The following is a 19,656-nucleotide window of genomic DNA, read 5'->3' on the forward strand; positions in this document are numbered from 1 at the left end:
CCTTGTGGTCTCTTCCAACTCTATGATTCTATGATTCTATACTCTGGTTACCAATTTTTTTCCAATGAATCTGGGGACACTCCCCCCCTTTTTTTTGAAGCTGAGGAGCAACAGGAAGTCAGTAGTGAGGATGGTGAGGCAAAAGACCCTGGGCCCAAGCACACATAAGGTAAAGGTAAAGGGACCCCTGACCATTAGGTCCAGTCGTGGCCGACTCTGGGGTTGCGGCGCTCATCTCGCTTTATTGGCCGAGGGAGCCGGCGTACAGCTTCCGGGTCATGTGGCCAGCATGACCAAGCTGCTTCTGGAGAACCAGAGCAGCGCAGGGAAACGCTGTTTACCTTCCCGCCGGAGCGGTACCTATTTATCTACTTGCACTTTGACGTGCTTTTGAACTGCTAGGTTGGCAGGAGCAGGGACCGAGCAACGGGAGCTCATCCCGTCATCGTGGGGATTCGAACCGCTGACCTTCTGATCAACAAGTCCTAGGCTTGTTGAATTTTTATTGGAATTTTATTTACAACATAACACAACCCCCCATACACATTAGACGTGAACATAACACACAGTGAACATAACATACAACAATACAAACAACCAAATAAAGACTTCCTTTATCCTGTATCTGGCCTCCTTATTTACTTCTTATAAACTGTGTCCTTTATGAATAATCATTAAGAATTTTCTGATTATAACTTAAATAGCCACAAATTCTTTTAATTCTTTCTTTAAATCTTTTTCTTCTTCTTCTTTTTCTCTCTACCTTCTTTTTTTTTTTGGCGCTTTTCTTTTTGATCTGCTAAGAAAGAGATAAAAATTGAATATGAAAATTTGAGTAAGTTAAAGTTCAACTTTCTCTTTAATTTTTCAACTATTGTTAAAGACGGTCAATTGTAATGAGCTGATGTAGTAATTATTGTGGATTTTTTGTTATTGTTGAATCTTAAATAAAGTATTCAAAGAACAACAACAACAAAATAGGAAGAGGAGAAGAAAAATGTTATTTACCTTGCTAAATCAAATACAGTGGCTTTTAAGCACATCTCTCTCTCTCTCTTTCAGGGTCGTCAATCTTTACAAAGAGGACGAGCCCAATGTTTACGCAGAACCAGTTATCTTTTCTCAGACGCTGCTGCCTTTTCTCCTTCAGCTGCTTGGCAGAGCGTCCACCTCCCTGAGGCTTTGGGTACCAATGCAGGACTGGCTAAAAGCCACTGGGCCCGGAGTCTTCTCTAGCCTCCATCACTGCAGGCTGTGGTGGAGCCAAGGTGAGTTTAAAACCTGCAGAGCAGTTATTATTACTGTTTATTCAACTTATGTACCGCCCTTTATCGCAAGATTTCGGGACGGTTCACAGAATAAAATACAAGATGAAACACAAGTAAGTAAATAATTAAAACAAAGACTACAAAACAGTAAACCCTCCCCTTCCCACAGCCGCGTTTAAAAAGCCATAGGATATTAATCAGCTGGGAACATTTTTGCCTGGCACCTAAAATATATATACCTGAAGGAGTGTCTCCACCCCCATCGTTCAGCCCGGACACCAGGGTCCACCTCAGAGGGCCTACGGTGGTTCCCTCACTGCGAGAAGTGAGGTTACAGGGGACCAGGCAGAGGGCCTTCTCGGTAGTGGCGCCCTCCCTGTGGAACGCCCTCCCATCAGATGTCAAGGAAATAAACCACTGCCTGACTTTTAGAAGACAGCTGAAGGCAGCCCTGTTTAGGGAAGCTTTTTATGATTGATGTTTTGTTTGATGCTTTATTATTATTACTATTATTAATTAATTAATCACATTCTGTTGGGAGCCACCCAGAGTGGCTGGGGAAGCCCAGCCAGATGAGTGGGGTATAAAATAATAATCATAATAATAATAATAATAATAATACTACAGTGGTACCCCGCAAGACAAATGCCTCGGAAGACGTAAAACTCACAAGACGAAAGAGTTTTTCGTTTTCTGAGGTGCTTCGCAAGACGGATTTTCCTACGGGCTTGCTTCGCTAGACGAAACGGCCCTGCCTCTCGTGTCATGGCGACGCGCACTGCACGCACGCACGCTCGCTTCCCCGCTCCTCTGGCTCCCTCCCACCTTCTTGCTGACGGTTGGTGCCTCGCGCCGCTGCCCACCCCCCTCACGCGCTCCCCTCAGAGAGCCGTTGCCGCCAGCGCCTCTCTCTCCCTGGAGTCGCGCTCCTGAGCCCCGCCGCCCTCCAGCAGCCGCGTCGCACGGTGGCCACAACGCGCGGGTGAGTCTGTGGTACCAGCTACGGCAGCTGTCCTGCTTCTCCCTGCCCCTCCCCGCCGTTGTCAGTGTTTAAATGCAGTGGTGCTTCGCAAGACGAAAAAACTCGCACAACGAAAGAACTCGCGGAACGAATTAATTTCGTCTTGCGAGGCACCACTGTAATAATAATAATAATGATAATAATAATAATAGTAAATTGTTGTTGTTGTTGTTATCATCATCATCATCAATGGGAATTGCCACCCCAAATGTCTTGAGGGCACTCAGTTGGGGAAGGGCTGGCATCAGCGCTCAAACGTGTCTTCTGCATCTTTCAGCTGACAGCGCTTCTCTGCACCTGAAGGCTCTGGGTTGTCCAAAAGTCCATGTTGCCATCGCAGCACTGCTGGTCAAGGCTGTCCTTGTGGCAAACATGCTGGAGGTCCTGGAAAAGACGAGTCAACCCAACGTCGAAGGGATTGACTTCACTGCCCAGAAGCTGAGATGGGTGGCTTTGTCTACTCAGAAGCTGCTGACTCAACATGGAATGACTCTTGCAATCAACGTAGAGACAGGGAAAGACTCATTCTGATTTATTTCTTTACTGACTCACCAAGGGCTTTTAAACAAAAACCCATAAAGGAGAAAGAGGCTGCTACTTGGGAGATCACTATTGCATCCTCTTACACAGAATAGAGGGATTTGATGGCCCAAAATCTAAATTTTCGTTGATGCAGGTTGCTTCCAAATGGCCAGGACCAAATGGAATATCTTTCCTTCCACCTAAAGATGTTTTGGAGGTTTCTCAGTGTTAAGTTGTCGGTGAACATATCAAACGACACAGCGATTCTTCAAACAGCTCTTGTTTATTCACAGGCCAGAACAGAACTGAACTGAAGGGTTCAGCCAGCTTGCTTATATAGAGCTCCAGTACAACGTTACTGTAACAACTTTCTAAAACTATCCAATCACTTTCGATCCCTTATTTGCATAACTATCTACAGTATCCCCCTGCTGGCCCAGGGTGAGAACTTCAGTACATAACACTCAAGATGAAAGGCTTGCATGTCAGAGCTCAGCTATAAGAAGCTATTGGGCAGGAGGTGGGAAGTCAAGCCAGGAAAGACCACGCAACAGACAGGAAGTCTCTATGGCTCTTCCTGTTGAGGCCAGTCAGTAGCCTTGGTGGGTGGAATCATGCCAGTGCCTTGCGATCCTCTGCTACAGGCAGCGAGAACTGTTGGTGCTCCAGGTGTATTGATAAACTACAACTCCAGCCCCAGCAAGCATGACCAATGGCCAGGCATGATGGGAGTTGTAGTTCAGCAACATCTGGGGGTGGGCAAAGTTTCTTCTTTCCTGCCCTAAACAGTGTTGATTTCCCCCTTCTCCACCCCCCACCCCCCCGGTAAAACTTGTGCTTTCAGGGTAAGGAGGACAGTCTGCAACTTAACAGTCTGCCCTACTGTGGGGTAGATTTTTACTGTTAAAGCAGCTCAGTTTTTTTCTCAGCTGGCTGCATTTTACTGCATCCGTTTTCAAGGCTCACTTGTTTGCTCTTGTTCTAAAGAGCTCAAGATCCCGCTAGAGGGCTAAGGAAAATAAACCTGTCAAGCGGAATATGAACAAAATGAGTTTGTACCAGATTTTCTCATTTTAATAGAGTGGGATTCTTTAAAAGGAAGGAAGGAAAGAACGAACATGAATGTTGTTAATTCCTATGAATTGATTTGTGTGTGTGTGTGTGTGGTTTTCAGTCAGTTAAGAATGGAGACATTGACATAGTCATCATGACGTACTGGCTCCCAGTACGTTTCCAAGGACAATTCGAAGTGTTGGTGCTGACCTTTAAAGACCTAAACGGCCTCGGCCCAGTATACCTGAAGGAGCGTCTCCACCCCCATTGCTCACTGAAGTCCAGCTCTGAGGGCCTTCTGGCGGTTCCCTCCCTGTAAGAAGTGAGGTTACGGGGCCTTTTTGGTAATGGCACCCTCCCTGTGGAACGCCCTCCCATCAGATGTCAAGGAAATAAACAACTACCTGACTTTTAGAAGACATCTGAAGGCAGCCCTCTTTAGGGATGTTTTTAATGTTTGATGTTTTATCATGTTTTTTAATATTCTGTTGGGAGCTGCCCAGAGTGGCTGGGGAAACCCAGCCAGATGGGCGGGGTATAAATAAATTATTATTATTGATCTGTGAAAAATTCACAAACATATGGAGTCCGTCTTGTGGAATGCTCTGCCAATGGAGATTCACCAGGAGCCTTCATTTTCAACTTTTAAATACCTGCTAGGGGAAAAAAATCTATTCCGTCAGACTTCTGCAGGCAATTCAGAACACACCTTTCCATAACAGCTGGTTTTCCATTTTCATATGCTTATTACTGGATGGGTGGCACTGCTTTACAGTGGTTCCAGTCCTACTGGAGAGCCAGTGTGGTGTAGGGGTTAAGAGTGATGGATTTGTAATCTGGTGAACCGGGTTCGCGTCTCCGCACCTCCACATGCAGCTGCTGGGTGACCTTGGGCTAGTCACGCTTCTTTGAAGTCTCTCAGCCCCACTCACCCCACAGAGTGTTTGTTGTGGGGGAGGAAAGGAAAGGAGAATGTTAGCCGCTTTGAGACTCCTTAGGGTAGTGATAAACGGGATATCAAATCCAAACTCCTCTTCTTCCTCTACTTGGATGGTCGTTTCTAGAGGACTATGCTTGGGGAGTGCTTTTGGGCCCCATGGAGCCTTCAATGTGCGGTTCCTCAAGGTTCGACTTTATCCCCCATGCTGTTCAACATATACATGAAACCGCAGAGTAAGTAAGTAAATAAGTAAGTAAATTTTATTTGTATCCTGCTCTCCCCAGCCAAAGCCAGGCTCAGAGCGGCTAACATCATATAAATAAGACAATATGCATAATACTATCTACAATATGCAAATAAAATAACATTCAACATTCATTAAAATAATATAGAGTAATGGTAAATATCAGCATTTCAAAATTAAACAGAAATCCGCTCAACAGTTACAATAAGTAATTTCTAAACTCCAACCAATAAAACAACAGCAAACCACAGTGCACAACATAATACAGTACAAAATGAGAAGCAGAGACTGGAGGGTGGGGCAAGGCAGGTGGAAGGAGGCCTTGCCTGATGAAGTCTCTCCCCTCACCACAACTTCGGGGTCATCCGAAGTTTTGGAGCACCTTGTCAGCAATATGGCGATGACTTCTCCTTTGCATCTGCAGGTAAGGCAGTGGAAGTGCTGGACCGGTAATGGACTGGATTATTTAGCCAACAAACTGAAGCTCAATCCAGATAAGACTGAAGCACTGCTAGTGGGTGGTTCCCTAGACCAGATGGATGGGAGGTTGTTTGCTCTTGACGTAGCTTGCAAGTACTCCTGTATCCTTTGTTGTCAATTGAGGCTCAGGTGGCCTCAGTGGCCCAGAGTGCCTTCCATCAGTTTCGGCTGGTGGCCCAGCTGTGCCCTCTATCTGGACAGGGTTAGCCTGACAACCACAGAGCCTAGGGCTTGCCGATCAGAAGGTCGGCGGTTTGAATCCCCCCGATGGGGTGAGCTCCCGTTGCTCGGTCCCTGCTCCTGCCAACCTAGCAGTTCGAAAGCACGTCAAAGTGCAAGTAGATAAATAGGTACCAGTCCGGCGGGAAGGTAAACGGCGTTTCCATGCGCTGCTCTGGTTCGCCAGAAGCGGCTTAGTCATGCTGGCCACGTGACCCGGAAGCTGTACGCCGCCTCCTTCGGCCAATAAAGCGAGATGAGCACCACAACCCCAGAGTCGTCCGCAACTGGACCTAATGGTCAGGGGTCCCTTTACCTTTACCTAGGTTAAATTACTGCAGTGTGTTACCATAGAACTGTAAAAGACGGAAGGGACTTCAAGGGGCATCTAGTCCAACCCCCAGTTGATGCAGAATTATGCAGCCAGGTTGCTCACTGGGGCAAGACAGTTTAATACCAATCCTGGCCCAACTGGACTAGCTACCAATTAGTATCCAGGACCCATTCAAAGTGCTGGTTTTGACCTATAAAGCCTTAACGTTGTGATCCACCCTGAGACTGCAATGCCTTAAGGACCGCCACTCCCCATATAAACTTACCCAGACCCTGTGATCATAATCCGAGGCCCTTTTCTGTGTGTCTCCAAAGGGCAGCAAAACAAGAACAGGGCCTTTTCTGCGGTGGCTCCGTTTGTGGAATACTCTTCCCTGGTGCTGTCATTACATATCTTTAGGTGCCAGGCAAAAGCATTCCTCTTCTTCCATGCTTCAGCTAACTAAACCAACTATGGCCTTCTAAACTGTGTTGGGGGTTGGGGGAAGAGGTTTATTAATTTTTTCCTACTACGGTACCTATTTTTGTGACTATATCATAAACCACCCTGTGATCCTCTGACGAAGGGCAGCATAGAAATTGAATAACTAACTAACCCCCATCCATCTTCCCTCTCTCCACTCCCCCTTTCTTTTTTCTTCTTTTTTCTTTTCTTCTCCCCCTAATGCCTCAACAAATGAAATGGATTTGTAAAAATGTCACATGGAAAAAAAAACAACAACGAGGCATTACACTTACTTCTGTAAAACAAGAAAATCCTTAATAATAATAATAATATGCAAACTGCTGCTAACCAGTTCATCAATTAAAACTCATGGGACTAATAAAAAAAAAACTAACTAACTGGTTTTACATAACATATGGCTGTTGCAAACCACTCTGATATTTTTATGAACAGAAATATGCATTAAAAAAAAAAAGCCTTAATTTAAAAAAAGGAACACCAAACCGTGGAAGGAAGAACACACGAATTACGGATTGTTGTGGGGATTAAATGGCTCCTTGGTGTAATAAAAAAAGTGGGGCATAAATGCAAAATAAACAAGCAAACAAGATTCATTCCTTTCAATGGTTCTACTGTGGGCAGAGTTCTGTTGCATGCGCCCCGATGGGTCTACTCTGAGTAAATGCTAGACACGTTATTTTTTAAGGCTCCAGCGCACTGTCTGAGGTCAGTTCTCCACGTCGTCGTCCAGGCGGTGACAATCCCGTGCCTTGAGCAGCGGAGGGTTAACCCGGACCCCCCACTTGCCTGCCCCCTTTGCAGAATCTGGCGGATCTGGGCTGCTGCGCCCGCCCTGCGCCCCGATGGCGCACGGGCGAAGCCTTGCGCGCTCCTGCGCTTGGAGCCGCCTCTCTCCTCCGCCGCCTCCTCGCCCTTCTCGGACCAAAAAGGTGGGAGAGGAAATACCATCGAGCGAGAAAATCTAAGGGAAATACCGCGTGGCTTTCTCCGGAGCCATTTCCTCTCCTCCTCCCTTTCCCCCCTCTGTGTTGTTATTATGTGTATGGTTTGTGGCTATCATTGCTTTTGCTGTCAAAAACGACCGGGACGGTTCCACCTCCTGCATCCTCGCCATCGGTGGCACCAGCACTTTGCACATGCTCAGGGGGCGCTGCCTTTAGCTCCAGAAGTTGCGATTGGTAGGAAGGGAAGCGGGTAGGGGGTGTGTGTGTGTGCGTATTCGTGTTTGGCTCTACACACAACACACAGACACGCAACGCCCCTTGTTCTTCGCTTTGGAGCGTGTGATGAGGACGAAGGAGACGCGAGAGCCCCGAAACCCGGCAAGCAGGGGAGGCGGTAAGTTTCTTGCTATGTTGTTGTTGTCGTTTAGTCGTGTCTGACTCTTCGTGACCCCCTGGACCAGAGCACGCCAGGCACTCCTGTCTTCCACTGCCTCCCGCAGTTTGGTCAAACTCATGCTGGTAGCTTCGAGAACACTGTCCAACCATCTCGCCCTCTGTCGTCCCCTTCTCCTTGTGCCCTCCATCTTTCCCAACATCAGGGTCTTTTCCAGGGAGTCTTCTCTTCTCATGAGGTGGCCAAAGTATTGGAGCCTCAGCTTCTGGATCTGTCCTTCCAGTGAGCACTCAGGGCTGATTTCCTTAAGAATGGATAAGTTTGATCTCCTTGCAGTCCATGGGACTCTCAAGAGTCTCCTCCAGGACCATAATTCAAAAGCATCAATTCTTCGGCGATCAGCCTTCTTTATGGTCCAGCTCTCGCTTCCATACATCACCATAGCTTTAACTATACAGACCTTTGTTGGCAAGGTGATGTCTTCTTTTTAAGATGCTGTCTAGGTTTGTCATCACTTTTCTCCCAAGAAGCAGGTGTCTTTTAATTTCGTGGCTGCTGTCACCATCTGCAGTGATCATGGAGCCCAAAAAAGTAAAGTCTCTCACTGCCTCCATTTCTTCCCCTTCTATTTGCCAGGAGGAGATGGGCCCAGTTGCCATGATCTTCGTTTTTTTGATGTTGAGCTTCAGACCATATTTTGCGCTCTCCTCTTCCACCCTCATTAAAAGGTTCTTAAATAAGCAGGGGGACAATATACAGCCTTGTCGTACTCCTTTCCCAATTTTGAACCAATCAGTTGTTCCATATCCAGTTCTAACTGTAGCTTCTTGTCCCACATAGAGATTTCTCAGGAGACAGATGAAGTGATCAGGCACTCCCATTGCTTTAAGAACTTGCCATAGTTTGCTGTGGTCGACACAGTCAAAGGTTTTTGCATAGTCAATGAAGCAGAAGTAGATGTCTTTCTGGAACTCTCTAGCTTTCTCCATAATCCAGCGCATGTTTGCAATTTGGTCTCTGGTTCCTCTGCCTCTTCTAAATCCACCTTGCACTTCTGGGAGTTCTCGGTCCACATACTGCTTGAGCCTTCCTTGTAGAATTTTAAGCATAAGCTTGCTAGCGTGTGAAATGAGTGCAATTGTGCGGTAGTTGGAGCATTCTTTGGCACTGCCCTTCTTTGGGATTGGGATGTAGACTGATCTTCTCCAATCCTCTGGCCACTGCTGAGTTTTCCAAACTTGCTGGCATGTTGAGTGTAGCACCTTAACAGCATCATGTTTTGAAATTTTAAATAGTCTGGAACTCTCTAGCTTTCTCCATGATCCAGCACATCTTTGCTATGTAATTCGGTAAAATTTCTTTTTTAAAGCTATCAGGGCGCTCTCGATACATTAGTGTAACAAAATCACAGTTAGGCAAACTGCGGTGCTGGGAAGTGAGCCTAAAACACCAGCAAAACGGCCAGCGGGAAGACCCATGCAACTGATCATACGTGTGAAACAGCTTGTGAAAAGTTACGGGTCCCAGAGAAGAAGGAATTGCTCAGAGGCAGAGCATCTGATTTGCACACAGAAGGTCCCAGGTGGCACCAGCACTTTGCACATGCTCAGAGGGCGCTTCCCTTTAGCTCCAGAAGTTGCGGTTGTTGGGTTCAATCCAAGAGATGCTGAGTCCCTGGAGAGCTGCTGTCGGTCATTGTGGGCAATAACTGAGCTAGATGGGCCAATGGTCTGGCTTCAGTAGAAGGCAGCTTCCTATATTCATAAAGGAGAGGCAGTGTGGTGCAGTGGTTAGTGCGTTGGACCAGGACCTGGGAGATCAGGGTTCAGATCCTCCACTTGAGTGATCTTGGGGTAGTTACTATCCTGATGTATCTCACAGGGTGTTGTGGGGGGCTAAATAAGGGCGAGAGCCATGTGCTCCAGTTCCCCCCGTTTTGCTTTTCGGGGGGTAGTTAAGTTCATTGGGACTCTGGACAGAGTGAGGGCAAGATTGGAACAGTGATTGTGTATATTGTGAAGTGAAAGAGGCATTCGATGATAACACTTCCTGTTTTGCCAGTTACTTACTAATTAAAACATCGAAAGCATGTGACACCCCCCCCCAAAAAAATTAGGGGAACTGTAGTTTAAGGGGAAATTTTTAAGAAAGCAGGGATATTTTAAAAAATCATTATTGAATGATAAAAAGGTAAAGGGACCCCTGACCATTAGGCCCAGTCATGGCTGACTCTGGGGCTGCGTCGCTCATCTTGCTTTGTTGGCCGAGGGAGCCGGCGTACAGCTTCTGGGTCATGTGGCCAGCATGACTAAAGCCGCTTCTGGCGAACCAGAGCAGCGCACAGAAACGCCGTTTACCTTCCCGCCGGAGTGGTACCTATTTATCTATTTGCGCTTTGACGTGCTTTCGAACTGTTAGGTTGGCAGGAGCAGGGACTGAGCAACCGGAGCTCACCCCGTCGCGGGGATTCGAACCGCCGACCTTCTGATCAGCAAGTCCTAGGCTCTGTGGTTTAACCCACAGCGCCACCTGTGTCCCTTATTGAATGATATTCCCTCCCAAAAAAATTCACACCATAAAATAACAGTAAAGAAAAGAACAACTTAAAACAAGTGAAGCCGCAAGTATTGTAAAATAATGCCAAATAAAGTGGGGCAATGAATGGAGAATCAAGCAATATTGAGCATTACACTGAACTTAAACTAAAGACTGATATAAGAATTAAAGACCCCGGGTGCATATTGTGATTTGAATGTTTTAATGTGTTGTTTTAATTGCATTTAACCTTTTGGGTGGAATGATCTGAGAAAAGGTTTTCTTTCTGTGCAAGAATCTTGTGGGACTGCAGTTTACAACTCTTTGCTCTCTAGCCCATAAACAAGAGATTTTATCTATGCCTGGGAATGCATAAACCCAAAGAGCCTCAAAGAGGTTGTTCTTAAAAGAGACTTAGCAACTAGGGTGTTAATCAGAAATCCCTGAAGCCTCCTGAAAGGTAGATGGAAGAAATGTCAGTAAAGACTGATCATGGGCTAAGTTGCCATGGTAACGTGGGACATCCAATACCTAAATTGGGCAAATGGCCTGAGCATTTCTGGTCACTTCAAGATGGGGAAGCTGAAAGCAGAAAGATGCCATACATGTTTTTAATCCCATGACCTGTAACCGTTTTCTGTTTTTATCCATGTAAGATGGATGCTTTATGTTGTGAGACTGTTTTGATGTTTTATGGCTCTTTGTGTGCTCTGCCTATACTGTATAATCTGCCTTCGAATTCTACTTGGGGAAGACACTTGGCTTGAGGTTCGGTTAAACACCCAGGTTAATTTGAGCTCTGCCCTGTTGGAATAGGATAATAATAATAATAATAATAATAATAATAATAATAATAATTTATTTATACCCCACCCATCTGGCTGGGCTTCCCCAGCCACTCTGGACGGCTTCCAACAAAATATTAAAATACAGTAATGCATCAAACATTAAAAGCTTCCCTAAACAGGGCTGCCTTCAAATGGCTTCTAAAAGTCTGGTAGTTGTTTTTCTCTTTGACATCTGGTGGGAGGGCATTCCACAGGGCGGGTGCCACTACCGAGAAGGCCCTCTGCCTGGTTCCCTGTAACTTGGCTTCTGGCAGTGAGGGAACCACCAGAAGGCCCTTGACGCTGGACCTCAGTGTCCGGGCAGAACGATGGGGGTGGAGACGCTCCTTCAGGTATACTGGACCGAGGCTGTTTAGGGCTTTAAAAGTCAGCACCAACACTATGAATTGTTCTTGGAAACGTACTATCTGGATGCTGGGCCCACCTGTTTATTCCTTGGTTCCTAGGGATGCAGGTGGCGCTGTGGTCTAAACCACTGAGTCTTTTGGGTTTGCTGATCGGAAGGTTGGCAGTTCAAAACCCCGCGACGGGGTGAGCTACCATTTCTCTGTCCCAGCTCCTGCCAACCTAGCAGTTCAAAAGCATGCCAGTGCAAGTAGATAAATAGGTACCGCTGTGGCGGGAAGGTAAACGGCATTTCCGTGTGCTCTGGTTTCCGTCACTGTGTCCCTTTGCACCAGAAGCGGTTTAGTCCTGCTGGCCACATGACCCAGAAAGCTGTCTGTGGACAAACGCCGGCTCCCTCGGCCCGAGATGAGTGCCGCAACCCCAGAGTCACCTTTGACTGGACTTAACCGTCCGGGGTCCTTCACCTTTTTACCTTTACCTCCTTGGCTCCTACCCACACACACTCTGCACAGGCTATACAGTCGTACCTTGGGTTACAGACGCTTCAGGTTACATACGCTTCAGGTTACAGACTCCGCTAACCCAGAAATAGTACCTCGGGTTAAGAACTTTGCTTCAGGATGAGAACAGAAATCGTGCTCTGGCGGCGCGGCAGCAGCAGGAGGCCCCATTAGCTAAAGTGGTGCTTCAGGTTAAGAACAGTTTCAGGTTAAGAACGGACCTCCAGAATGAATCAAGTTCTTAACCAAAGCATCCACTGTACCAAGATTCTGCTTGTCTTTTGAACTGCAGGAGCCAACATGGCAACGGCCAAGGCGAAGAGGATCAAATTTTCTGATGAGGAGAAGTTCCTGATCCTGGAAGGATTTTCTCTCCGCAAGGACATCCTGATCCCGAAGAGCGGCCGCTACAGCAACACTGCTGCCCGCCAACGGGCCTGGGAGGAGATCGCCGCGGCCGTCAACTCTCTGAATCCTCTCATTCAGCGCACTCCGCAAGAGATCCTCAAGAAGTGGAAAAACATGGTGGTGGACGCCCGTAAAGGTCTAAGCGTGGAGAAGCACCCTCTGCTGCAGAGGCAGCCCCGGGAACGCCTCTTCCGCGATATCGTCGCTCTCCTCAATAAAACGGACCCCACGCTCCCCAGTCCTGGCTTGAGAGCTGAGTCTCCGGGCAGCCCCAGACGAGACGCGTCGCCGACAAGCCACGCCGAGGTGCTCTCAGGCTCGCCTTGCCTGTCATATCTCCGCAACGACAGCTACTACCGGCAGCCTTGCCGGATTGAGGCTCCCGGAAACCCCGAAGCCAACAGGGGATCGCCGCAGGCAGATTTAGCAAGGCAGAATTTTGCCAGCCTCTCGCAGTCCGGGGACGACGTCGAACGACGTGCAGAGGGCACTCGAGAGAGAGGGGGAGAGACGTCAGCGGAGCCCAGCAAGGGGGTCTCATTGAGCTACGTTCATCACTCGGACCAGCTGCACTGTACACAAATCCCCAGGATGCTTTTGCCCCAAGGGGGGGAATCCGGGCGGTCCAGCGTTTGTAGAATGCCAGACTCTAGTACCTGCCCATCAGACTTCTCTTTGTCATGTAAGCTTGAGTGCCCTCTCAGCCCCCAACTGGAATGTTCTTGTCTGGGAACTACCCGCAGCCCCTTGATTCAAAGCAGTGGCATTGGGAGTTCCGGTGCCAAAGGCACCCCCTCCGCCCTTGATGATCATGGTGAGGTTCTCTACCCAACTGAGGTTGAACTGCTTGTCTGTTTATTACAGGGTTTGTTGTCGTTTAGTCGTGTCCGACTCTTCGTGATCCCATGGACCAGAGCACGCCAGGCACTTCTGTCTTCCGCTGCCTCCCGCAGTTTGGTCAAGCTCATGCTGGTAGCTTCGAGAACACTGTCCAACCATCTCATCCTCTGTCATCCCCTTCTCCTTGTGCCCTCCATCTTTCCCAGCATCAGGGTCTTTTCCAGGGAGTCTTCTCATGAGGTGGCCAAAGTATTGGAGCCTCAGCTTCAGGATCTGTCCTTCCAGTGAGCACTCAGGGCTGATTTCCCTAAGAATGGAGAGGTTTGATCTTCTTGCAGTCCATGGGACTCTCAAGAGTCTCCTCCAGCACCATAGGGAGGAGGCCAAGCCCACGGTGGGCCGCGCCAGGTGCAGAAGTGGGCAAAGGAATGCATGTAAAATTGACCTCTGGTTTCTGCACACACTCGCAAACCCCTGTCAGTCCTCTGTTCAAGTGCAGAATCGTAGAACTGCAGAGTGGAAAGGGACCCCCACGGTCATCTAGTCCAACCCCCTGCAATGCAGGAAATATGCAGGTGGCCTGTTTGGGGACAGTACCTGCAACCTCGACCTGAGATGCGTGGATAGCGCAGTTGGTTGGAACATGGTGCAGATAACGCTAAGGTTGCAGGTTTGATCCCCGTATAGGACAGCTGCATAATTCCTGCATTGCAGGGGGTTGGATCAGAGTCCCTTCCAAGTCTGCAGTCCTATGATTCTGTGATTAATACTACTACTAATTATTAATATTATTATTTATTATTTATACCCCGCCCATCTGGCTGGGTTTCTCCAGCCACTCTGGGCGGCTCCCAACAGAATATTAAAATATAAAACAGAATATTAAAAAACATGATAAAACAACAAACATTAAAAACATCCCTAAAGAGGGCTGCCTTCAGATGTCTTCTAAAAGTCAGATACAGTGGTACCTCAGGTTAAGTACTTAATTCGTTCCGGAGGTCCATTCTTAACCTGAAACTGTTCTTAACCTGAGGTACCAGTTTAGCTAATGGGCCTCCCGCTGCCACCGCACGATTTCTGTTCTCATCCTGAAGCAAAGTTCTTAACCTGAGGTACTATTTGATTCTTTGATTATCAGCGCCATGCTCTAACCAACTGAGCTAACTGCTAAATGAAAGAAGCATTATCAGTCCCGTGACACAGTCATGCGGTTGTGGATTGAAGCGGGGCCAGTGAGGGGTGTGGCCTGTCAGTGGGGGTGTGGCCTGGGGAGAATTCCAAAGGCCAGGCCAGGCTTCCTCAAACTCGGCCCTCCAGATGTTTTTCGCCTACAACTCCCATGATCCTTAGCTAGCAGGACCAGTGCTGATGGGATGATGGGAATTGTAGTCTCAAAACATCTGAAGGGCTGAGTTTGAGGAAGCCTGGGCCAGGCAGATAAGGCTAGAGAGCCTGAGGATGGACACACTATTTTAATGAATGCAGTTATAGCCCACCTTTCCAAGTTCAGAGAACCAAACGTAACCTACAAGGTTTTCACCGTCCTCATTTTTTCCTCACAAACAGCCCTATGAGGTAGGTTCAGCTGAGAAATGATGACTGGCCCAAGGCCACTGAGGGTGCATTCAGAGGCAGGGAATATTGTGTTTATACAATATTATATTGTATAAACACAATATTCCCTGATTATAATTATAATACTGGTGCTCCTGTCTCGTTTTCAAATTTATTTCCCCCCACACTGCAGCATTTCTGTTCAATCGCAATTCCCCTGTCAAAACAGCAGGAAAGAGTTGCATGCCCCAAGACTCGCTACTTGACCAGCAATATTTTCCAGGTGAAATAGGCTGCCCACAGATTCTTTCTGGAATCAAATAACCTGGAAATGAGTGATTGACGTGCTATTTACCGTCAGGAGATTGAATACACTGCTGTGTGAATGCAGCCCTGATGAACTTTGTAGCCAGGTGTTTAGTATGCGGGGTCAAATGAGGGAACTTTTTAAAAAACTCTTTAATGTACAGCGGGTTCTGTTGGTTGCATATGCTTGAAGTATGCATGTGCTGGCTTGAGACTGTAAAACCCATGATGCAGTGCGATCATGAGTGATAGGACACCTGCATTGGGGGGGGATCCATGATCTGTAAGTGTAGCAAGCAATTATAAATAGTCAGTATGGGAGTGGGGACACGGGTGGCGCTGTGGGTTAAACAACAGAGCCTAGGACTTGCCGATCAGAAGGTTGGTGGTTCGAATCCCCGCGACGGGGTGAGCTACGTTGCTCGGTCCCAGCTCCTGCCAACCTAGCAGTTCGAAAGCACGTCAAAGTGCAAGTAGATAAATAGGTACCGCTCCGGCAGGAAGGTAAACGGTGTTTCAGTGCGCTGCTCTGGTTCGCCAGAAGCGGCTTAGTCATGCTCCCTCGGTCAATAAAGCGAGATGAGCATCGCAACCCCAGAGTCAGCCACGACTGGACCTAATGGTCAGGGGTCCCCTTACCTTTAAGTATGGGAGTATAGATGGGCTTAGTTGAAGTTTTGACTGTTTTGTCTAAGTTTTGCCTTGTTGGAGTTTCAGACAGGTTGCCCTGGCTCTCTGCTTTAACCCTCTTTTTCTTGGGCTTCTGTTTGCTTGCAGCTGAAGCTTTGCACCCCAGCCAGAAGGGTTGCAGCACACCAACCAGAGGCCCATCCAGAGAGCTTTTGGAGAGGCAGAGCCAGCTGCAGACCGAGGTTCTAGAACTGCAGAAGGAGACCCTCCAGCTGCAGAAGGAAAAGATCCTTCTGGAGAAAGAGAAACTGTTGCTGGAAATCCTCAAGCTCCGCCGTGACCTGGGCACATGAGAACAGTGTCTGAGAAGTTCTTCTCTTCTCTGAATTTGAGCTCTCCACCAGGAACTTGATGCATCTCAGAGGGAGGGCAGGACTCGGAGCCAGACTCATTGTGGGTGGGTGTGAAATCGTCACCACCATCACTGTGCCCTCGAGCATGCACAGAGTGCCTTTCTCATCACCAAGCGCCCGCAAATCACTGATTGGTTTCTGGGCTTAGGAACAGGGCTTTCAGATGAGTCTGGCGACTCCAATCTCTTTGCCCTTTCCATATACAGTGGTACCTCGGGTTACATACGCTTCAGGTTACAGACTCCGCTAACCCAGAAATAGTGCTTCAGGTTAAGAACTTTGCTTCAGGTTAAGAACAGTTTCAGGTTAAGTATGGATCTCTGGAACGAATTAAATACTTAACCCAAGGTACCACTGTATCCTGGGTGGCGCTGTGGGTTAAACCACAGAGCCTAGGACTTGCCGATCAGAAGGTCGATGGTTCGAATCCCCGCAACAGGGTGAGCTCCCATTGCTCAGTCCCAGCTCCTGGCAACCTAGCAGTTCGAAAGCATGCCAGTACAAGTAGATAAATAGGTACTGCTCTGGCGGGAAGGTAAATGGCGTTTCCATGCGCTGCTCTGGTTCACCAGAAGCGGCTTAGTCATGCTGGCCACATGACCCGGAAGCTGTACGCCAGCTCCCTCGGCCAATAAAGTGAGATGAGCGCCGCAACCCCAGAGTTGGTCACGACTGGACCTAATGGTCGGGGTCCCTGAACCTGAACGACTGTATCCCATTTGGCCCTCCAGATGTTGATGGAACACAACTCCCAACAGCAAGGGATGATGGGAGTTGAAGTCCAGCCACACCTAGACAACTACACATCTCCTAACCCTGCCATTTGTCAAAGAGACACTGCAGATTCAGAGCATCTTTCTCATTCACGTAAACGGTGAATTGTTGAAGTTGGCGAACATCAACGTTCTCCTTCCTTACAGGGCCGGGGAACCATGAGGGCCTCATTCCCCATCCGGGGAGCCTTCCCAGGACCATGTGATTGTGGGCGGAGCCAGAGGCAAAAGTGGGCGAAGCAACAGATTCTGCTTCCACCTGGTGCATTCCATTTGTGCCTCATCCTTCCTCCTGGAATGTCTTCTGAGGACCGCACGGCAGGGGTGGGCGGGGCCAGAGGCAAGTGGGCGGGGCAACAGATGCTGCTCTCACTTTGCATGGCAGGGACACGAGCCAGGGGCAGATCAGTACAGTGGTACCTCAGGTTAAGTACTTAATTCGTTCCGGAGGTCCGTTCTTAACCTGAAACTCTTCTTAACCTGAAGCACCACTTTAGCTAATGGGGCCTCCTGCTGCTGCCGCGCCGCCAGAGCACGATTTCTGCTCTCATCCTGAAGCAAAGTTCTTAACCCGAGGTACTATTTCTGGGTTAGCAGAGTCTGTAACCCTGAAGCGTATGTAACCTGAAGCGTCTGTAACCCGAGGTACCACTGTAATAACTCAGGTGGTATCAGTGAAGCGAATTATGTATTCAAAGAAACAAACAGCTCAGGAGGCCAGATTTAGCACAGCAACTCTTCCCGAAAGATCTTGCCCCAAGGCGGCAGTTGTGAGGACTGAAGGTCCCCCTGTCTTCCCGCAGCTGCCTAAGCCCCCTCCTCTCCAGGGTTTCCCACAAGCAGTCATAAGCAACGCCATGCTCTGCATGTTCCGTTTGCGCTGTGTTCCGGTTACGCAAAAAGTCTTCTTCACACCCGTGCCCAGCTCTCCACCCAGGCAAGCAAGAACCATTATTGCAGTACATGGACCAATTCCAGCCAGTTTTTTTTTTAAAAAAAATAATCACTAAAGGAGGGCATGGAGCTAACGTCAGCAAGAGGCGTAGCCTGTGGGTGGGTTTGCGGCCCAGGGAGAGTCTCGTTGGAGAAACCTGGAAAACACTGGGCCCCAGGTTCCCCGCCTTTGCTTTGAGCTTTTTGTTGTTGTTGTCGTTGTTTAGTCGTTTAGTCGTGTCCGATTCTTCGTGACCCCCTGGACCAGAGCACGCCAGGCCCTCCTGTCTTCCACTGCCTCCCGCAGGTTGGTCAAACTCATGCTGGTAGCTTCAAGAACACTGTCCCACCATCTCGCCCTCTGTCATCCCCTTCTCCTTGTGCCCTCTATCTTTCCCAACATCAGGGACTTTTCCAGGGAGTCGTCTCTTCTCATGAGGTGGCCAAAGTATTGGAGCCTCAGCTTCAGGATCTGTCCTTCCAGTGAGCACTCGGGGCTGATTTCCTTAAGAATGGATAGGTTTGATCTTCTTGCAGTCCATGGGACTCGCAGGAGTCTCCTCCAGCACCATAATTCAAAAGCATCCATTCTTCGGCAATCAGCCTTCTTTATGGTCCAACTCTCACTTCCATACATCACTACTGAGAAAACCATAGCTTTAACTATACAGCTCTTTGTCGACAAGGTAATGTCTCTGCTTTTTGAGATGCTGTCTAGGTTATCATCACTTTTCTCCCAAGAAGCAGGAATCTTTTAATTTCGTGACTGCTGTCACCATCTGCAGTGATCATGGAGCCCAAGAAAGTAAAGTCTCTCACTGCCTCCATTTCTTCCCCTTCTATTTGCCAGGAGGTCAACAAATGGGCAAGATAGTTCAATAGACTTGTCCACCTGCTTAGGAACCTTAATCAGGGTTCCCCACTGTGTGGAGAAGCCTATGCGTGCTAAATGTGTGGGTGTTGGCGGAGCTCATGGTCCTTGTGGAACATGTGAAAAGGGGGGGTAGAGAATAGTCCCTGTTCTCGTTTTGTTTGTTTTTATTATTTACATTTTTTAAATTTGGTTTTTCAGATTAAAACTTTACATTCACATATCGAACGTACAACATAAAAACAAGATTCCAAAGAATCTATAGGGCTTCCTTCCTCGCCTTCGTGGATCCTATTGTTAATCATTTCCTCCTTCATCTTTTATGATGATCCAAATCTTTTACCTCTCCATAGTGTCCAAAACTGTGTCCAATATCAACTACAAGTGTTATTCCAATCCTACTAACGATTTTAACTGTTATAAATTTCCCCCATTCCTTATTAAAATGTTGGTCTTCCTGGTTTCTGATTCTTCCGGTCATTATAGACATTTCAGCATAATCCATCAACTTGATCTGCCATTCCTCTCTGGTAGGGAATTTATCTTCTTTCCATCTCTGGGCCAAAAACATTCGTTTTGTTTTTAAATTAGTTTTGACTGAAGATTTTCTAGTGTAACAAACAAACAAATAAAGTACATCTCCACCTTCCAATTCATAGAGTGTTTTCCAGAGTTTGTTGACATTCAGCATGAGGAACCATTGCCATGTATATTGACCTTATTTTAAAAGGGCTTGCCCTTGAAAATTCCTGATTGACGGTCCTAATAAATGAGAGGACAGACGCAGGGAATGTTTTGTTTTTCTTGAAC

General features: G+C 47.7%; 1 protein-coding gene across 2 annotated transcripts in view; it reads left to right on the forward strand.

Moving 5' to 3' along the window:
• The window catches only part of LOC310666775 (tRNA (32-2'-O)-methyltransferase regulator THADA-like), an 80,694-nt gene extending 61,057 nt beyond the window's left edge, over positions 1-19,637 (forward strand). The window contains exons 30-32 of one of the 2 annotated variants that reach the window (XM_083418082.1): positions 1,063-1,268; positions 12,408-13,337; positions 16,004-19,637. In XM_083418082.1, coding sequence (XP_083274208.1) covers positions 1,063-1,268; positions 12,408-13,337; positions 16,004-16,209 — 1,342 coding nt within the window. In that variant the 3' untranslated portion in view covers positions 16,210-19,637. Of the gene's footprint in view, positions 1-1,062; positions 1,269-2,566; positions 3,860-12,407; positions 13,338-16,003 lie in introns of those variants that run through there. The other variant, XM_083418081.1, reaches the window with a different exon arrangement.
• Positions 19,638-19,656: the final 19 nt, after the last annotated feature.

This window comes from Podarcis tiliguerta, assembly GCF_965153285.1.
Source record: "Podarcis tiliguerta genome assembly, chromosome: 16".
NCBI classification, from domain to species: Eukaryota; Metazoa; Chordata; class Lepidosauria; order Squamata; family Lacertidae; genus Podarcis; species Podarcis tiliguerta.